Source organism: Neolamprologus multifasciatus, chromosome 1, assembly GCF_963576455.1.
Source record: "Neolamprologus multifasciatus chromosome 1, fNeoMul1.2, whole genome shotgun sequence".
Taxonomy (NCBI): Eukaryota; Metazoa; Chordata; class Actinopteri; order Cichliformes; family Cichlidae; genus Neolamprologus; species Neolamprologus multifasciatus.
This window is the reverse complement of record NC_140439.1, coordinates 6080409-6101537: the sequence shown is the minus strand read 5'-3', so window position 1 is coordinate 6101537 and position 21129 is coordinate 6080409. Positions and strand designations below refer to the sequence as shown.

General features: G+C 40.3%; 1 protein-coding gene and 1 long non-coding RNA gene across 2 annotated transcripts in view; both read left to right on the top strand.

The window, feature by feature from the left end:
• The window catches only part of LOC146525206 (uncharacterized), a 374600-nt gene that overhangs the window by 197335 nt on the left and 156136 nt on the right, over positions 1–21129 (top strand). The window lies entirely within an intron of this gene.
• tollip (toll interacting protein) lies at positions 8789–20965 on the top strand. Its single transcript, XM_085156335.1, has 6 exons — positions 8789–8925; positions 15502–15651; positions 16215–16397; positions 19087–19239; positions 19605–19689; positions 19767–20965. Exons 1-6 carry the CDS (start codon positions 8893–8895, stop codon positions 19988–19990), a joined length of 828 nt encoding a protein of 275 aa, XP_085012461.1. The 5' UTR covers positions 8789–8892; the 3' UTR covers positions 19991–20965.

The following is a 21129-nucleotide window of genomic DNA, read 5'->3' as shown; positions in this document are numbered from 1 at the left end:
TTATCACTCTCTCTTGTCAATAGCTGACTATGGACGGGGACATTTGGATATACATTTCTGCATTCACCATTTGTGCTCACTATAACACACTACTAAAAAGTTTGGACACACCTTCTCATATAATGTTTTTACTACATTACAGGTACTGAAGACATCAAATATATGAAGCAAGATATATATAGAATGTAGCAAAGAAAACATTGATAAACAACTCTAAATATATCTTATATTTTAGATTCCCAACAGTAGCCCCCCTTTGCTTTGTTGACAGAACTGCAAACCCTCGGCGTTCTCTCAGTGAGCTTTATGATGTAGTCACCTGAAGTGGCTTTCACTTCACAGGTGTAAATCCCTATTTAACAACTGTTATGGCAAGAACCAATCAGCTACGTAAAGAGAAACGACAGTCCATCATTACTTTAAGAACTGAAGGTCAGTCAGTCTGGAAAATTGCTAAAACTCTGAATGTGTCTCCAAGTGCAGTAGCAAAAACCATCAAGCGCTATGACAAAAGTGGCTCACATGCTGCCCCAGGAAAGAAAGACCAAGTGTCACCTCTGGTGCTGAGGATACATTCATCCAAATCACCAGCACCTCTGGTTAAAGTCCAGAGAAATGCAGTAGCAGACACATCTTTGCATTAAGTGTTCAGAGGAGACTGTGCGAATCAGACCTTATAGCTGGGAAAAACCACTACTAAGGAAAACCAACAAGCAGAAGACGTGCACATTATTCATTTTAGGGAAATATTGCAACTGAAAATGCAAGTGCTGTGGAGATAATCACAAAATAGAGCACGTTATATTAACCTTTCAGAAGTATGACTAAGAAGACAAAACCTAAATATAATTAAACTGAAAGTAGATTTAATTGATTTACTTAGAAATAACTCAAGAAGTAACAGTTATCAGGCAGATTTTAATAATGTTAGGCAAACACATTTATATGACAACATGTAATCCTTAAGTGACATTCTGGTTCAACCACAAATAATTACCACTGGTTTAGCTCAGTGGAGTGAGAAGGCAACGAGCTTCAGTCATATGCTGCACGGCTGAGAGCACCATCTGACCCACGTCGCTGAAAAAGGCTGATAAAAAATAAAAGCAGTGAAAATGCAGTGACTATGCAAACTCGTTGCCTAAAAAAAAAATTGAGTAAAGTTTTACTTAAGATGATTAAGCTCGGGCAACTTACTCATTTTGAGTACACTGTACAGCCTTGTTAGTTCCCAGAACTCAAAAAAACTAAGTAAAGCTTACTTAAGATGACTGTTAGGACAACTTACACATTGCAAGTCTGCAGTATTAAGAATAACTTGATATTTCTGACTGTACAATTTTAATTGTTTACCTACTGACAAACATTTCAAGTTCAACTAAATGAAAAAACAATTTGTGGTAACCTGAATGTGATTAAAAATAATTAACAACACTTTTTGTAATGATGTTAAAATGAGCCAACTTTTATTTTCAAACACAACAAAGTATAACAACCAACATACTGGACACTGTTCTGCTGAAAAACAATTATATTGCCATCACTGTTATAATCTTACAATGAAACAAAGTCTCAGATGTAATTATTCTGAAAATAAGTTTAGGCCACACGTTTGTTTTGTACTTGCACTGCATTAATGTTTTAAGGATGCTCGTTTCCAGTCCAGGCATTACTGCCTGAATGACTGTCATGGATCGAGGTGATCCAAATGTAGGTGCAGAAGAAAGTCTTCAACTTCCCTTAAGTACAGTGGCAGTGGATGTGGGTTGGAGATGCAATGAGCTTGAACCTGCAGGCGACCATCTTCCCTGACCACACCATCTGTGACGGAGGACTCATCTCTCCTGCTGTCCTGCAAGCAAACAATCATATTTTTTGGAACATGAACCTAATTGCTTTCTTAAAACATTTTTTCTGCATTTGGTGTAAAACAGACTCCAGTTTACACAATCTCAGGCCCCCTCCCCACCAGAGAGGTGACATTCAATGTCCCACTGTCAGTCTGGATAGCCCTGACCCCCACCCGACACACAATAATGCCATGAAAGCATCATTTTAAAAGGGCTATGCAAACATGGCCAATAACTTTCATTCTAATGATGTGCAAAATGATTTGGGAACAAAACAGATTTCGCTGTTAGAAAACTTGCAGACTTCACTATTTACAGTGTAGACCCTCTAAACTAAGTTTGGGGGATGTGATCTTTCAAGAAATGCAGACAAACTGTTGTTTGTTTACTTACACAGCATGTCTTGTAGAATTAACTGGAGTCACATCTCAAGTCTAATAACAGAAGACAGGAAAAGATCAGTAAAGAAACAACTTCCCCAAACCAAAGCACAAATAAAACAATAAGTAAAACAGGCTGATCTAAAGTATGATTAAAGTTCAGCCTGATTAATATAAATGTCACTGACAGTTGCTGATATATTGGAAAACCAAAATACTTACTGATGTCTTTCTGTCCAACAGCAGGAGTGCTGATCCCGAGCCTCAAAGACAGTAAGAAGCAAGCAGAGGGAGAAAAAGCAGAACAGTTTTCAGAAACTGATTTGATCCTTAATGTCTGTGAAATCATTATAACTTACAACACAGAAGGTCAATGTAGACCCCATACAACCAAATTAGACTAACACAGGGGTGGGCAACTCCAGGCCTCGAGGGCCGGTGTCCTGCAGGTTTGAGATCTCACCTTGGGTCAACACACCTGAATCACATGATTAGTTCATTACCAGGCCTCTGGAGAACTGCAGGAGCTAATGTAGCCATTTAAATCAGCTGTGTTGGTTCAAGGACACATCTAAAACCTGCAGGACACTGGCCCTCGAGGCCCGGAGTTGCCCACCCCTGGACTAACACATATAGTATTAAAAACACCATCTACTACTGGGTCTGAATGTGTGGTATTGGCACTGTCAGTTTAGGCCTAAAGAGATATGTGTTTAAAAAAAGACCACCTAATTTAAATATAATCATTACATGCTTGTTAAAAGCTAACTTCCAATATATTATGTTTCTCATAAGCAAAATGACCAGATCTAACATATGGCTGGGTTTATATGTAACATAATGTTTCTAGTCACTCCCGATACATGCTCGATAACATGGGAGGAGCAAAAACACATCCCGGACTTTTTTGCGTTCTCGGCTTCATGTGTACTTTGAATTGGAACAGTACTTGGTCTCCGACGTATCACAAGTCCACGAGAACACAAGTACAAACAATTATACGCATACACAGGCTCCGGCAACTGCGATCCTACTTTTCCCCCACCTTTCTGGGTCACAAAATAAACTTTTAAGATATTTTCAGGCAAGAATGTAGCTGTGTAATGCTCAAATATCTACTTAATTTATCAAAATGTGGCTCAGGGAACCGATTTTATGTACACGGCGCTCAGCAATCCGTCAAAAAATGTTTTAGTGCACTGTGCTAAGCTACGGAGCTGCAACGCTTGATGGATTGTTGGAGCATTACGGCTACCGTAGTCAGGAGCCTCGCAGAGTAACACATACTTCAACATAATATTACCGTATTGTGTGTATAAGGACCATAAATGGCACCTGTAAGAGACACGGATTCAAGGCTGTCAGTCACGCAGTAGAAGTTGGGAACAGAGCAGCTGTGAAATCTGTCTTTGTTATTATGCTCAGCATCTGTTAGTTTACATTTTGACTGAACAATTGTGAGCTTTTTGTTATGCACAAAAACAACATTGTTTTCTTTTACTTATGGAGCATTATTATTTAATAAATGCTCATAATTTATTTTTGAGTAATTTTTTCACATAAATCTATGCTGTGTGTTAATAAAAGTGCCTGTGTGACATCTGGGACACAGCTTTGACTAAGAACTCTCTTTTTGTTCTTAATTTATGGCTTTAAAAAAAATATCGAGACATATATCGTATATCGCCATCCAGCTAAAAAATATCAAGATATGAATTTTGGGTCATATCGCTCAATCCTACCCACACCCCACCCCTAATGGCTGCACCTCCCAAAAAATTTGTCTGGGCTCTTATCTCACTTTTTTATTTCAAACAATCAACAGAAAATTTCACAGACATATTTTTATGTAAGGTTTTTAAGGCTGTGGTGTTAATTTTTAAGTAACATGAGCCCAGCGGCAGCAGCAACGCTAGGCTAACACTAACTAGCTAGCAAGATTATAATCCTGGTGCTAAACTAAGAGAAGCCACAAAATCAGTTTGAATAAGAGTAAACATTTACTCAGCAAGTCAGTGTATCAGGTAAAGATCCACAGCAATGACAATAACATCTTGAGCTGAAGCTTCTCCAGGTTTGCTCAACATATTCCAGAAAAAATGCACCATGAACATGCGGACTGATCCGAGAGGGAGGAGGACGGTAGTGACGGGGCATTTTCAAAACACATCGTTCATCCTTCCGCACTGAGAAGCTAAATTTCCAGCTTACTTGGTTTTTCTAAGTTAAGACAACTCAAATAAATTGAGCTGATCAGCGTTTTTGCATAAAAAGTACTGGTAACTTACTTAAATTGAGTTCTAATAACAAATTGGTAAAAAATTGAGTTCAGCCAACTTAATATTTTTAATTAAACACAATATTAGATTTTACAGTGTAGGTGGAGTTTGCATGTTCTCCCCGTGTTTGCGTGGGTTTTCCCTGAGTAATAATCAGTGTTGGGTAAGTTACTTTAAAATAGTAACTTAGTTACATTACTAGTTACTTCTATCAAAAGTAACTCAGTTACTTCAAGTTACTCGTTACTTTCAAAGTAACTAGTTACTAGGGAAAGTAACTTTGGTTTTACTCAGAATTCTCTTGTTAATGTGTTGCTTCCACAACTTTGCCAGTCTTCTAGCTTGCTTACTTGCCACAAGTGCACTGTGCCACCTACCAATAGAAAGGAAAAGATAATGTGCATATTTCCACGAGAGAAATCCCACGCCTGGACCGTCATTGACTGCTGCCATGATTCTAGCCTACGTCACAGCGTCATGTGCGCCTTTTACATCCAACACAAAAACTGCAGTCGTGGTGCTTTCGATTGTACTCAGAACTTGGAAATTCTGCCTTCTGAATAGGAAGATGTAGGTAACACCAGACTGCAGATGAGCTGCATACAGGGCTGGACGGGGACAAAAAATCGGCCCGGGCGTTTTGACTAGAGACCGGCCCACCATTATAGGAAAAATCATAAAGCCTTTGAATGAAAACAAACGCTGTTGTGACAGTGATGTTCACTGTTTTGATGGTATATATGCATCAATCGTTTTTTGTAAGATTCAGATAATTATTTTTTAAAAGCTAGACATTTTAAATGAGAATAAGAAAGAAAAGTATTTATTTGTGCCCCCCTCTCCCTGTTAATGCCCTACCTGGCCCCCCTGGCAAAACTTTGCTAGATCCGCCCCTGCACAGTTACCAGCTGTCAGCTACCTAAAAAGGATCCTGGTGTTATTTGTCTCTCAGAAACAGTTCATAACTTCAACTCATTTATGTCACCTAAAAGGTAAACCTGTTTCTCCATCACCTGTTCAGCTCTGATGATTCAGTAAGGACATCTCCTGGTTTCATGTTTCCCTCTCACCAGATAAACAAACCGACATCATGACCAGCAGCTTTACAGCTGTGGCTCCAGCAAACATCAGCTGATACTAGAAATTAATATTAAATAAATTCTAACAACAGCTGATCAAGCTTAAACGTGCTGCTGTTGTTTAACGCGACATCGGCTGGTTTCCTCTTTCTGGCGCAAAGTGGGTGATAAACAAACAAGAGAGCCGATCAGCTGATCATTGATTAGTTTTCATGATTGAAGTAGAAACGGGAGAGGGAGGGGGGAGAAAGAGAGAGGAAGAGGCAGCTGTGCAGCAAAGACACAGAATAACTCCAGCTTTGTGCCTTTTTCAATGTAGCCGAATTACGGGACAAACTGTTCCTTTTCACCTCAATAAGAAATGCGTAATATTTTCTCTGAATACCAGACGGGACGGTTGGCAACTCTAATAACTTATGAACAAAATAAAGTTCAACATCATTAACTTCATAGCACCCACCCAGCTGTATAGAAACTCCGTCATGCTAGCTAGTACGCAGTACGGAAAAAGTCAGAATAACTAAAATAAACTCCACCTAAACTTGGTTTATATCTGACCCAGATAGACTGCAGGTCATAACTTCTTACCTGAAGTTCAGTTCACACTTGGACCGGCGGCCGCCTCGGGTCTCTTTTCCTTCTCTTCCACCTGCTGGCCTCCAACACTTGCTAATGTTATTGAATCTGTGGAAGCTCCGCGATAGCCACCACACGAAGTAACGAGTAACGACCCTATCTAAATCCCAGTAACGACTAACGCGTTCCTGATTTTGGCATAATAACTAGTTACCGTGCTCGTTACCACAATAATAACGTAGTTACTGTAACGCGTTACTTAATAACGCGTTAGTCCCAACACTGGTAATAATATCAAAGTGCAATAAACATTCACTCTTTATTTATTTATTTATTAAGTCATTCCTTTACCTTTCTTCTTTGCTCATACATTTCTTCCACTTAAAATAAAAATCCCCTTTAACTTACTGTGTTGTTTTGTTAGTGTGTTGTGTTTTGTGGCGTTTAGTTGTGCATATTGCTGACGCGGGACAGTTTCCAGTTTTATTGTACTATTGTACTGGGTGTGACTGTGCAATGACAATAAAGAGTTATCTTATCTCATCTTGAAGGGTAAAGTGTAGTTATGGTCAGTAAGACTAGAACATTGCAGTATAATGCAGTTGATAAGGGCGACATGGGCGGTTGCCTAGGGTGGCATTGTGGTGGGGGCGGCATCACGGGAATCGGCAAAAAACAAAAAGTTGCTGGTACTCATGCTGCCCCGACATCAGCCAGCGCATTTGGGGGATATCATAGGCACCGATCGGTTTTCTATCGCCCATTTGCTGGGAGTAAGGGCGCCCTCCGTTTGCGAGGTGCGCCTGCTGCTTGCGGCGCAGGGAGGAGAGGGCGGGGCGGCGGGGGATTCTCTGGTGGCTGAAGCAGCGTCTAATAACCAACTCGTGTAATAAAACAAAATAAAAACAAACCAACAAACACGAAAACACCAGACATCATGATACAGACTTATAATTTGCACTAATGTTTTTTCAAATTCTATACGTGAAAAGAGAGCACGAGAGCCCTCGGTGCGCATGCTCGCTGCTGAAGTCAAAGTAAACTTTATTGTCATCTCCGCTACAGACAGTCCAGTTTATAGAGACGAGACGACGAGGCTCCAGTTACAGCAGTGCAAGAAAACAAACAATAAATGATCTATCTATCTATCTATCTATCTATCTATCTATCTATCTATCTATCTATCTATCTATCTATCTATATAGATATATATATATATAGAGAGAGAGAGAGAGAGAGAGAGCGCATTTCATTCATAATGTTATAAATCCAAGCCCATTATGTATTCATGATTTGAATCCTGGGTTGTGCGAAATTCCCAGAAATAAACCCTTAACAAAGCAAATATGTGAACTAAGGTTTAGATTTATAAGGTTATGTTGTGGTGATCCTCGTGTGTCAGGAAGTATCGTGTGATTGGATAATGGCAGGTCATCCTGAAACAATCAGAATCAGAATCAGAATACTTTATTAATCCCTAAGGAAATTATGTGGGTTACAATTACTCCAGGAAGAAATTGTAAAAATAGCAACAGTAACAGACTAAACTCCAAACAATTCATTATGTTACAGATTTTACACATTTAAGAAATAGCACTAATATATACAGATCACTCAATTACAAATATCAAGGATTAACATAGGTTATTAGAAATAAATATCAAGAAAATTGACAAGAATATTACAGAATAGAAAAGAGCGTGTGTAAAAAGGGTGTAACTACTGCAGTGTTTACAGTGTATTCGATGGAGGAGTTGTACAGGGAGTTGGCCACGGGCAGGAATGATTTCCTGTGTCGGTCAGTGGTGCTTTTTGGTAATCTCAGTCTCTCACTGGACGTGCTCCTGTGAGTAGCCAGGCCTTCATGGAATGGGTGGGAGGTATTATCCATGATTATCCTTATCTTGGACAACATTTGCCTCTCAGACACCACCCTAACGGAGTCCAGCTCCATCCCCACAACATTACCGGCATTGCGATCAGTTTATTTAGTCTGTTGGCATCTGTGACCCTCAACCTGCTGCCCCAGCATGCAACAACATAGAGGATAGAACTGGCCACAACAGGGATACAAGAAGATAACATTAATTAGTAGTGATAGTGAAAACTTTTGTTTACGTTTGTTTGCCACTTTCCTTTGTAGCTTACTGAATCTTTTGGACTGTGTTCAGCACAATATTAATTAGTCAGTGCCAATTGTTGATTTGTCCTATTCTCATTGTATGATGGCTATGGATATTATGATGGCTGTTTGTTAGTCAAACAGCCATCAATAACAGCACATAGTTTTAGTTAAAGAATTACTTTTGTGTACATTTCAAAAAACATTTTTGCTTTTGAAGTTGAATGACGTGATTTGATTTATTGCTGTTTGTTATTGGGGGGGGCAAGAGAGTGTTCGCCTAGGCCGCCAAACAGCCTTGGACCGCCACTGAATGCAGTGCATTCCATTCATTTGTGGATCAGGTGACTCTTCACCTTCTATAGTATCTTCAAGATCCGGTGGTTTGGCTAGAGTGGTTCTATTGCCACTCCAACGCAGTAGGTGGCGGTAAAGCACTGTAACACTGGTTGTCACGTGACATATATATAAAAAAACAAGCAGGAAGAGGAGGTCTTTCGAAGGGTAAACATCCGTTGTAGTGGACAGTATATGTGGTTTTGTTTTTCAACGCCGTAAGCTTGTGATTTAAGAAAAAACAGAAAATCCCGATAAAGAGGAGACGACATGGCAACTACCATCAGCACCCAGAGGGGACAGGTAGCGACCTCGGTGTTTGTCTAGTTTGTTCGCACTGGCACGCACACAGCTAGGCGTTACTCTGGATTGTAGTTCTGGCAGTTCCTTAAATGATCAGGAAAGAGTTGCACAGAGACCTACAGCACTGACACTAGCTTAGCATTCAATACCCGTCATTCAAAACGTCGACGAAAGTAATTAACGGATAAGCGTTAGCTTAGGTAGCTAATAGCAACTCAAGGATTAAGCTGCCAGGATAGCAACACTGACGTGTTCCGTGTTACACAACAAACGATAAAGAGCAGTTTCACTCCCGTGCTTCAGATCTGGGAAGCGTAATTTCAGTTTCTGTGTTGCTGCTTAGAGGATGTTTTGTTATTACAAAGAGTCAGAAAACATGAAGCCTTTGATTTGTGGTGAGCTGATCTAATGATTACTCATAAACCGACTAAATACAAGTTAATGAAGTTCTGAGACTTGAGCAAAACGGTGTTCACGTCCAATATTTTCCGCGTGCTAGCATTACGTTAAAATGTTAGAAGAAAGGCTAGATAAACACATTAAAGGCATGGGTTTGCGTCTTTTAAACTCACAAAATCCTAAAAAGTAACAAAAGTTTTCTCGTGGATTCTTTAGTTCAATATACCGTTGAACATAGAAATGTGTGGAGACATCCTGCCAAGGGCGTAGATTTGGTTTTGGCGTTGGTGGGGACGGATGATTCAACCACCGAACCCTGCTCCGTTTCTTATTTTCCCCTTTTTGTCTTTGCTTCTTGATAAAAAAAAAAAAAAAAAGGAGAAATATACCTGCCTACATATGCTATTCTACCATTTAAAATTACAATTCATATTTTTACATTTGAATTATATAACAAATGACAAAGTATTTTAGAGTTTAGTTTACTTCAGCCATATTTCATATAAATCAGGTATCATACAAACATAAAAATAGCTTCAAATACAGTCATGACAATAAAAGAATATGACTTTAAGGACTTAACAACATTACTTCAGTTATAGTACACTAACATCTCTGACACATTAGCACTAAGGGAACACCGAATGATCTGGTGGTTTCTGTCCATAAAACTACTCGTCTAAGATTACCACAAAGAAAAAGATCTCTCAGCAAAATTATGCAACATTTTAGCCACACTGTTGCCCCGATCAAATCAGTGAGCTGGGATTATTTATTCCAAACATGAACTACTGTTACAGCAACAGACATGGACTACATGTCCCACACAACAACTCAATGTCCACTATGTGAACGGGCCAAACACATGCTTTCTCCTCTCGTTAACTGAGATAAACTGCTGGCATATTGGTTTTATATCTATATATATATCTATGTATACTGTCCAGTCTCTCCTGGTGGACATACAGCAGCATTGTTTAATCTCATTCGAGTCACTGTTAACCTTACCCATCTTTTTAGTCTTCTGAGATCACTGAAGCTTCTTTCATCCTCAGTACCTGCGTTTTATCCTCAGATTAAAATTATTATTATGTGCTTGATGTGCCTCAGCTTTGGCTCTTCCCCTCTGACTGCACGAGGACATATTGCCACCTGATAAAATAACACATTGATTCGTGCCATATAAAAAGTGAGACGTGTCAATTCAGATTCTTTGTCAAACATACACTAATGAATCAATTTACATCAGCAGCCTAACAATTGTCATGATGATAAATACTAGTTAATCTATAGCACCAAACCATCAGTCAGTCACCTGTGACCTCTTCACCTCTGAGCTACAACACGGCAGAGCTGCCTCTGTCACCTGATGAATAACAGTGAGACATTCACATACATGCAGTCACACATGTGCTTCAAATACAGTCATGAACCAACATCATCCAGTTTCACCTGTGATCTTGTGTCAGCATTGTTGGTTGGAATATTTGCAAAATCATGACTACCTCATGATATTTTGTCTCAAAAATGAACCCTGTGAATATGTCAGCACCATTAGGATGAAATTATTGTGTCACCAACATTTTAACGTTAGACATATAATTCTAACAGCCTCTGTAAACTAATATCCTGGCTGCTCGAGGCTCCGTTTTCTCTGACAGCTTCAATCAAAATTAGAAATGCTGCTCTGAGACTGAGAGAACTAATAGTGCTGCATGTTGTGCAGTTAGTTTCCCAAACACGTTATTCATGGTTACAGTTTTAGACTGATGTGGGCCAAAGCCTAGCATGGCCTGTAACGTTATTGTGACACATTTTATGAGTGAACTTTGCTTTAAGTGACTTACAGGTTTCTTTGAAAAATACTTTCTTATATCCAGCTTCTTCCTTTTTGCTGCCGTCCTCCTCTCCTCCTCGCAGCAGGTTTGCCGCTGCTGAAACTAAACAGAGCTCCCTGAAAGGCTCAGCCAATCACATTGGCCATATTTGTCACATGACGTAGGACTCCGGTAGAGAACGTAATTTAACTCTTTCTGCACCGCTGGGTGAATGAGACGTCGACAGATGTTTTTTTTCTTACTATCGGGATTGTTGTTCTTTACTCGAAGAGATCAAATTATTGGTGGGGACATGTCCCTGCCGTCCATGCCAAATCTACGCCCTTGCATCCTGCTCTTAGCAACAATAAGTTGGCATCATTTTCTGTGTTTATTCGGGTAGATGAAGACAAACTGATTTACTTGCTCCTTCTCTCTTGTACAGTTTCACTCGTGGAAGACAGAAAGTGAGAGATATAGTCGGCTATAATGACTGGGGGAAAAGACTCATGCTGCTAGCAGCATTTCACCCACTCAGTGAATTCATTTGGATTGGTCAGAGCAGTAAAAAGATCCGTCATTATATAGTTAGAATTTGTTGGACAAAGTTTTCTCTCTGTAAACCACCACATTGGATTTTAAATCGGACAGTATGTGATCACAATGTATACCTTAAGTTTTAATTCTAGAGTTTTTACCAAAAATGTTGTAATTAATTGTTTAGACAGGTTAAATGGGGCCTGTTGCATTGTTATTACATGACAAATAAAGCAGCCATAATATCTGAAGTTGATTCAGAGTGAAGAATTTTGTATTCTGTAACTTTTCACTGTAATTTTGAATATGAAACCCAAGAGATGTCAGATGACAGCGAGGAAGGCTGTTATGAGGCTATTATGCAGAAAAAACAAACTGAAGCGTGTGGTGATGTTTGTGACATCACGCATGCTGCAGTGACAGTCATTGATTGAAAGGATGTTCAACTGTAGTGGTCTAGATAACTACAAAACCTGAGTCTCTCTACAACAAGTGATGGACCTAAGTGTAGCTAACTAAAATTCAGCAGCATCACCAACATGTCTTCCAAGTGAGCCATACATATAAATCAACAAAAGTTAAAGAAAAAAAACTCAAACCAAACCAAAAAACCTGTCTCATCATGACTCACTTAATTGACTGTAGGTTTTACCTGCTAGTTAGAGTTCAAATTAGGATGCTGATATGTAAAACACGATTAAGTCTACCAACCCTCATTTGAATACGGGTGTCTAAGAATGTAACGTTAACCGAAGTCCTGCTTGTAGACGGGACTCTTGCCACTCTTAGTAACCTAGAAATATCTCTGGGGACTTTTTCGGGTAGTACTTTTGAAGCATTATCTAAATTAACTTACATTTCTGTCATCACTAGTACATCACCAGTCAAATAAGATAAAAACTGCTTCAAATATTTATTGACTTTGCCCCAAAATAAGGTTACAGTACCGTATTTACTGCACTATAAGGTGCACCAGATTATAAAGCGCACTGTTGAAGACTGGCTCTGTTTTCATACATAAGGCGCATTAAGACAAACAAAACAGTCAGATAACTCGACCTTTATTAAGCTCATTCATAGTAACTCTTAACACTGTTAAGCTGTAACACATTAAATATTGAACAATACACTTACATTTTCCAGTACATTCAACTTCCACTGAGTTACGGTAAACAGCTCGGCAATTCCGGCATCAAGCATGCCCGGATCCCTCTCATCATTATCTGAATCAGTCTCGTTGCTGTTACTTAGCTGTTCAGTGATTATTCCAGCCTTCGTGAAAGCTCGGACAACACTTGAGACTGATACCTTAGCCCAAGCATCCACGATCCATTGGCAGGTAGTGGCGTAACTCGCTCGGCGTTGCCTCCCTGTTTTGGTGAACGTGTGTTCGTCTTCTGTCATCCAGTGCTCCCACGCAGCTCGTAATTTAACTTTGAATGACCAATATCTAGTGGTTGGAGTTCTTTGGTTAATCCACCCGGAATGACGGCAAGCTCCGAATTAGTTTGCTTCACTTGGGTTTGGGCAGCCTCGGTGAGATGGGCGCGCATGGAGTCGTAGATCAAAAGAGACGGAGATTTGTGGAAAAAGCCACCCGGTCTCTTGACATAAACTCAGCCACTCGCTCATCTTCTCCTCGTCCATCCAGCCCTTTGAGTTAGCCTTCACGATGACGCCGGCCAGAAACTTTTCTTTTGGTAAAGTCTTCCTCTTGAAAATGACCGTGGGTGGTAGTTTCTGGCCATTAGCTTGGCAGCCCAGAACTACAGTGGAGGATGACTCCTCGTTCCCTGTGGTGCGTATAGATACCGTACTGGTGCCTGTTTTCTCAACAGTACGGTTCACGGGGATGTCAAAGGTGAGGGGACCTCGTCCATGTTAGTGATGTGTTCTGATCTTCTTTTCAGTGATCTCATTCTGGCAGTAGGTGCTGAAAATGGCCAACTTTTCTCTGTAATCGTTTGGCAGTTGCTGTGAGACAGTAGTTCTTGTGCGGATTGAGAGATTATGCCTTTTCATAAAACGAAAGCACCAAGAAGGTCCCCTCGAAAGCCGATCTGCATGTCACGTGCTGCTGCTGTTGCCTTGAGTCGAATAGAGACTGTAGAGACACTTCTACCTGCTGTTCTCTGTTCAATAACCCACTGGTCAATTTTGTCCTCTAACTGCGGCTATCGCGCCGTGTTCCCTCGGAAACTCCTTTTGGTCTTCTTTACTTGTTTTAGGTCATCTTCTTGCTTCCTCCACTTGCGCACCATCGACTCATTAATGCCGAATTGTCTCGCAGCTGCTCTATTTCCATTCTCTTCTGCATAACTAATTGCTCGAAGGTTAAAATATGCTTCGTAAGCGTGTCTCTTCGCGGGTGCCATTTTGGTGTCGTTATACACACACAACACGGGAATGTTGTGTTGAAGCATAGTACATATTACTCCGTGAAGCTCCTGGCAACGGTAACCGTAATGCTCCTCTAAAAACATTTTGACAGATTTTTGAGCATCGTGTGCCACATAAAACCGGTTCAAGGTCAGTCAGCACAAACCAAAATTCATACATAAGGCGCACCAGATTATAAGGCACACTGTCGATTTTTGTGAAGATTTAAGGATTTTACCTGCGCCTTATAGTGCGGTAAATACGGTATATATTTATATTTGTTTTACATTCTAACCAATTTAAAATTCTTCCTCTGAAATACAAAGACCTGAATGAATATACACTATAAAGACCTCATAATACTACGGAGCCCCGCAGGGGACATGGGAGAAAAAGAAATTAAGAAATTTTGCGAGATCTCGCAAAAGTTGAATTCCAACAATGGCGGCAGCTACTTAGTTGTAATGTTACTCTTTCTGGGTCACAAAATACACTTTTAAGATATTTTGAGGCGTGAATGTAGTTGTGTAAACGTCAGATATCTGCTCGGTTTACAAGACATCACATATTTGCAAAAGTGCTCCGACGTTTTCAGAGATCTGACACCCACCATCTCGAAGCTAACGGGAGGTCAAGGCCTACTACAGCCGGGAGGAACACCGCTTTCCCGGCACATCGTGCCTCGACCTCCCGGTTGGCTTCGAGCTGGCGGCCTCCGCAGAATGCAGCTAAAACGTTTGCGAGATCCCGAGTTTGTTTTGCGAGATCTCGCAAAAGTCCGTCTTAATTCTTTTTTTTCTCCCATGTCCCCTGCGGGGCTCCGTATAATATTTTCTCAATAGAGCACTTTCCTCTCAGAGTGCAGCCTTATTTGTGGTTCCGAGAGATTTCAAAAGTAGAACTGGGGCAGAGCTTCTAGCTTACTTGACCCTCTCCTGTGGAACCAGCTCTGAGTTTGTATTCAGGGTTGGATCACCCTGCTCGAGGACTTCATTTGTTTTCCACTTGTTCTCCTCTTCGCCTTCATCTTAGTTTCAATAAGCACTTCATTTATCCCATATTTAAATTATATGGCAATCCTACATACATGTCAGTAACTTTTGTTTCTCTCTTCCATAGATTATATTTTGTTCTTTTCTCTCTTTCAAAAAATACATACAATGTTAAATGATTTGCATGAATTCGTATCTCTTAGTACAGCACCAAGCAATCCTCTCTCCCTCCAACCCCCTGTATGCTGCTGAAAAACAAGTGGCAGTTTTTCTGGGTAAAACTTAAACCAGTTTTTTGCTGTCGGAGTCGACGTCCTGTTTAAGAACATGATCATCAGTTGAAATTATTATCAGTTAATGTCTCGACGTAATCTCGTGGAGTATATCATGTTTAACTGTCTCCCTCAGTGACTGCGCAGAGTCACTCTTAATCCCTGTGTCTTTGTATTCAGGTGTATATTGGGGAGCTTCCACAGGATTTCCTGCGAATCACTCCCACTCAGCAGCAGCAGCAGGTCCAGCTGGATGCGCAGGCAGCCAGGCAGCTGCAGTACGGAGGCTCCATAAGCACCGTAGGACGACTTAGCATTACAGTGGTCCAGGTGAGCACAGCTTCACTATTAGAAGTGCAACTGATGTCATTACAGTATTTGTACCATTGTGGATAAAATATACACACCAACAGCTTGTTCTTTTATGTTACACATAAAAGCTTCTTGTTTAGTTTCTTAAGTTCTAAATTTTAACCGAAAAGTCATTATAGCCAAAGTGCCACAAATTCTTTATAACAAACTTTATTTTTTTGGATCTTCATCCATATTCTTTGTGCTGTTGACAGACAGGTTTATTTTGTTACCTCCTTGTTGAACTAGTCTAATGCAGAGGTCAGTGTAACCCAATGGTGGCATGCAAATCTTCTTTGTCTTTCATGAAGTTTTATGTCTGAAAAACGTTTTGGTTAAAATGTTCCTCAGACCCCAGGAAGAGTAGCTGCTGCTATTACAGGAGCTAACGGGGATCTTGATCAACTAAACTAAGTTTTAGTGTTTGTGTTTTTGTGTGTAACTTAGATTAAATACAGGAGTACACGTGCTAGCTATACTGTAATACATGAATCTTAAATTAATCAGTTAATTGAAGCCACCTGTCTTGTTTTATCGTGTAGGCCAAACTGGCTAAAAACTATGGTATGACCCGAATGGATCCATACTGTAGGATCAGACTGGGCTATGCTGTCTATGAGACACCGACTGCTCATAATGGAGCCAAAAACCCACGCTGGAACAAGGTGATCCAGTGCACGGTGCCTCCTGGGGTTGACTCTTTCTACTTGGAGATCTTTGATGAGGTGAGGAGGTCACAGAGCTTCTCTTCTGAATGGTTAGACATGGGCACAGCTTTTCAAAGATGAGCTCTATAGGCTCTTCTTATTTGTGTTTTCTTCTTTTTTTCATTTTATCTATTTGTCTGTTTCATGTTATCATATTGTGCAAGTGGACTGGTTCTTATATAGCACTTTTCTACTTTAAAACATGTTTCTATTCATCCGTTCATAGAAGCACTTTTTTAAGTGCTTTGTAACAGTCACACTCTGATGTGGGTGTGACTGTTACAAACTGTTACAAACTGTTACAAACTGTTACAAACTGTTACATTGGAGGGCAACTTGCGGTTAGTATCTTGCTCAAGGATATTTGCCATGCAGATTGGAGCAGCTAGGGATTAAACCACCAACCTTTCAGGTTAGTAGATGAGCCAAGACCAGACAAGCCAAGCATACATACCTGGTATGCTCAGGCTGTTAACCTGGTCTGACCTGGGCATGCTCAAGGTAGTATGGCCAAAAGCTGTGAAATATGGCAATAACAGAGCTGACAGTCAGAGGACAGAAAGAAAAAAGAAACAGGGAGAAAATTGGAGGAATATAAGAAGAAGATGGAACACAATTAGAACAACATAATGTGTCGGGCATCGGTTTAGCTCACTGGAATGAGCAGTGGAGCACATGCAGCAAAGCTGAGAGCTGAGAGACCAGGTTCGAGTCCGACCTGAGACCCTTTGCTGCATGTCTTCCCCTCTCTCTTTCCCTCATTGTCCCTATCAAACATAAAGCCATATAGATATATATATAAAAAAAGAAAACCGTAATAGGTATCATCCAAAAAACAAACTGCATTTGTAAGAGAAAAGCCAATGCAATGTGATTTAAAAACAGAATACATTCCAGCCTCAAAGGAGTTCCTACCTAAAAGGAGCTACTTCAACATCCTCCAATAAAGCACAGGACTATACCAAATATGCAAGAAAACTCTTTCTTCCAAAGGTCAAAGAAATTGTTTGTCTTTTAGCACTTGGAGGCAGAAACACATTGTTGAGTACAAACAGGCTACAGAGGTGGAGATTAGCAGCTGGTCATGTGCTACCCAAATAAACAGCTCTGTGGAGGTTACAGGGATACTCCTCTAGCTCTACAGTCAGGGGAATGGTGGATGGAAATGACTTTTGAATAACCTGAATATTTTCTTCAGTTTTATTATGTGACAGTATTGTGAACGCTACTAAAAAGTTACGAGGTTATTTGTTAAGCAGTCATTTTTTACTTAAGATTTCAGGGAAAACTATCTGGGCTGCTTTCATGCTTAGATTTAATTTGCACAGTATTCCTGGACATGATGCCGTGTCAGTGCTATTGCGTTACAATCCTCCTCGCACCTTGTTTCTGTAGTTTCAGCCTTCAAGTGAGGAAATGTGTTGTCAAGGATGGACAAAGTAAATGAAACTTTGATTTTGAAAAACTGTGTCAAACAATTTCAGAAAGTGTTCCTGAGCCCTGACAGCCTGCTGGGCTCTCGCTGCCACTGCAGGGACAAGACCTCAGTGTTGATGTTCAGCCTTTTCCCTTAAACACAGATGAATCTGGAGTCCATTCATGTGTATATTAGATGATGAGATATTCAAAGAAAATGTTATGTTGAGGAACATTATTCTGGAATTGTTTCACAATTTGTAGACAGTTTTGCCGATGGATGAACCCTCGCCCATCTTTACTTTTGAGAAACTCTTCTAAGATGTTCTTCTCATAACCAATCAAACACTCACCTGTTGCCATTTAACCGTATCACTTAAGTTCCTCCAGCTGTATTTTTTTAGTACAACTTACTTTTTCAGCCTTTTGTTGCCCTGACGATTATTTAGATCACCTTTATTTATAATTCAAACATCTGATTGCACAAGTTATAAAACCGATGAAACATGAAAGTATGTTTTCTTACATTCTGTCTCTATCAACAGTGCATATTTATTGATGATATAGGGTGTAATCAAAAGGCCTATAAAATCTAAAGATCATGTTCTAATGCGCCTCTGGACCATCTTCAGCATGACTTCTTAGATCTCTCGGGGGAAGTCCTGTTATGTCCCTTTGTACTTGTTCTTCTGAAATACGTGCTGGATGTTCTCCAAACTGCTTGGCACCAACAAGAAACCCAGTTATGATCCATTATCACAAAATGTGGTCAATTTGAAACAGAAGTTGAAAGTTTATCTGCTTGAGGTCTATGGTGAAATGACATCAGCACATCAGTGACCGGCAGTTTTTCTTTTAATTAATTATTTTTTTAAAGATGGCCGCCCCTCACTGAGCCTAGTTCTGCTGGAGGTTTCTTTGTGTTAAAGGGAGTTTTTCCTTCACCAAGTGCTCGCTCAGAAGCGGTTGTCTAGTCGTTGGGTTTTCTTGTAGGGTCTTCACCTTAAACTGTTGTTGATATTTGGTGCCAAACAAGCTTGAAGGAGAGACAGCTACATTTAAATCAGGCAGGGTGTTTGTCACGGGCCTCTTCCCAGAACGTTTTGGTCACATCTTCTATTCTGGGCTGAATGAATTGTTTTCATACTCTGGTAATTTCCTGTCTTAAAGCCTTACAAATGAAGAAACCGTTGGATTTTAACTCTGATATGCTGTTAATGATCCAGCAGTATACGTTTGCATTTCTCCACTGACCTGATAATTGTTTGCATGTGTTTCTGCTGATGTACAGAGAGCCTTTTCTATGGATGACAGGATAGCGTGGACACATGTCACCATCCCTGAAGGCCTGAGGGAGGGCAGAGTGGTGGATGAGTGGTTCAGCCTGAGTGGACGGCAGGGTGACGACAAGGAGGGCATGATCAACCTGGTCATGTCTTTTACTGTGAGGACATGTACACGCACTCTTCATCAAATAAGATGCAAGTGCATCACACGTCTGTGTTAAATCACAGATCTAGTTTAGGTTGTGCTGTTACGATGGATCCACAGTCAGTTTATTATTCCCACAAGTATTTGGACAATGACAGTTTCCATAAATTGTTTTGTATAGTGTAACAAAACGAATCTTGAAAGCTTGGAACACGATAGCCTCTAATATATATTATTAATTTTTATTTAGTTTCAAGGAAAAGGCTTTAAAAATGATCAAGTGTTGCTTCACTGTCAGGAAATATGCTGAAAAGCATCTTTCATTTCTGTTTCATTTATTTCCATGAAGTGAAAGTGTTAACCCTGTCTTTGTGCCAGTCTTTACCAGCAGGAATGATGACTCAGCCTGTTGTCTTCATGCCATCTGTGTATCAACAAGGAGTGGGATACGTGCCCATCACAGGTCAGTCAGTTAGTCAGTCAGGTATCTAATAAGTTCAAAGCTGGTTCTTGTATAAGCAGTGTCATCTGTGTTCCCAGGAGTTCCTGCAGTCTACAACCAGGGCATGATGCCTATGGCAGTGCCAACTACCATGCCAGCAATTGGGAACCAGGGCCTACCATGCACTGAGCAGGACCTTAAGGCTCTGCAGGACATGTTCCCCAACCTGGATAAAGAGGTGGTTCGCACTGTACTGGACGCACAGCAAGGCAACAAGGATGCTGCCATCAACTCTCTGCTGCAGATGGCTGAGGAGCTCTAACTATACAAGACAGTCTGATACCAGACATGCTAACAGATGCATGCATTCACAGTGAAAGTAGTCTATATGCAGAGCTCCGCCCCTTCTCTTATAGACATGTCTATAGTCCTCCCACAGTCATATACTCTCATACTGCAGCAGCAGCTGAAGTCTTTGTTTCCAGTTCAAATAAGGTCCCTAGTGCTTAAACACAACTCTGCTCCCGAGTTCTGACAGAGTCGTTTTGGTGTAGCCACTCAGTGGGTGTTCTCCCCTCGAATCACAGGATCGGATTTTCACAGCCCACCAAATATTCATGTTGATGCTTTTGTAAACAGTTTGTTTTGCACCTGCCATAACTGCAGTAAATCACAACCTCCTGTATTATTGGTATCTGTAAAGTGTGTAGTGCATTTCAAATCATTCATTGTGTATATATAGAAATGTATGCAGTAATAATAATGAGTGAATGACTACCCTGGTTAGAAGAACTCTTTTGTCCACTGTGAGTCATCTCTAACAAAGTTAATATAGGTTTACCATCACTAAGTCAGGACATGTGCAGTTACCTTCCACATGAACTATGAACGAGGACAACAGTATGACATCTGCAGAGGTTTTAGGACCAACGATGCTCCTTGGTGACTGTGTTCTAATCTAAGTCTTCTATTCACACCTGTAACCTGCCAACATTTTGTCTGCCAAAGTTCTTCTCTGTGAGACTCAGTCTGCAAAACTCTTAATGTTGAACGTGCAGTCGTGTCACGTGATTCTGTTATCTCAGTGTAATACACATCTTTCAGTCCAGGAACTTTGGTATTCCATTGGTGTTTACTGGTTTCAGACTATTCAGAATATTTATGATTTAGCATGAATTGCAGTCATACATCACTAGACAAGAACAAGTAGTGCACATGTTTTTGCTACCTATGAAGCGCCTTGAGGCGACTTTTGTTGTGATTTGGCGCTATATAAATAAAATTGAATTGAATTGAATGTTTTTAAGTGAGAAGGTGATTTAGATGCCAGCCGATAGCAGATATAATGGAATATAACATTTCTGTAAGATTGTTCCCTTCGCAATGTCAAATTTGTCATCAAAAGGTCTTAAACCTCCATGTTTTTTATTTTGAAAAACACTTGTTTTTCAAACGTTTATG

Bases quoted from the DNA above. Each gene is read 5' to 3' on its own strand.
- tollip (XM_085156335.1), top strand. From the start codon at position 8,893: ATGGCAACTACCATCAGCACCCAGAGGGGACAG. The intron at 8,926-15,501 runs GTAGCGACCTCG...CTTTGTATTCAG, and splicing joins TCAGCACCCAGAGGGGACAG to GTGTATATTGGGGAGCTTCC. The intron at 19,690-19,766 runs GTCAGTCAGTTA...CTGTGTTCCCAG, and splicing joins GGGATACGTGCCCATCACAG to GAGTTCCTGCAGTCTACAAC.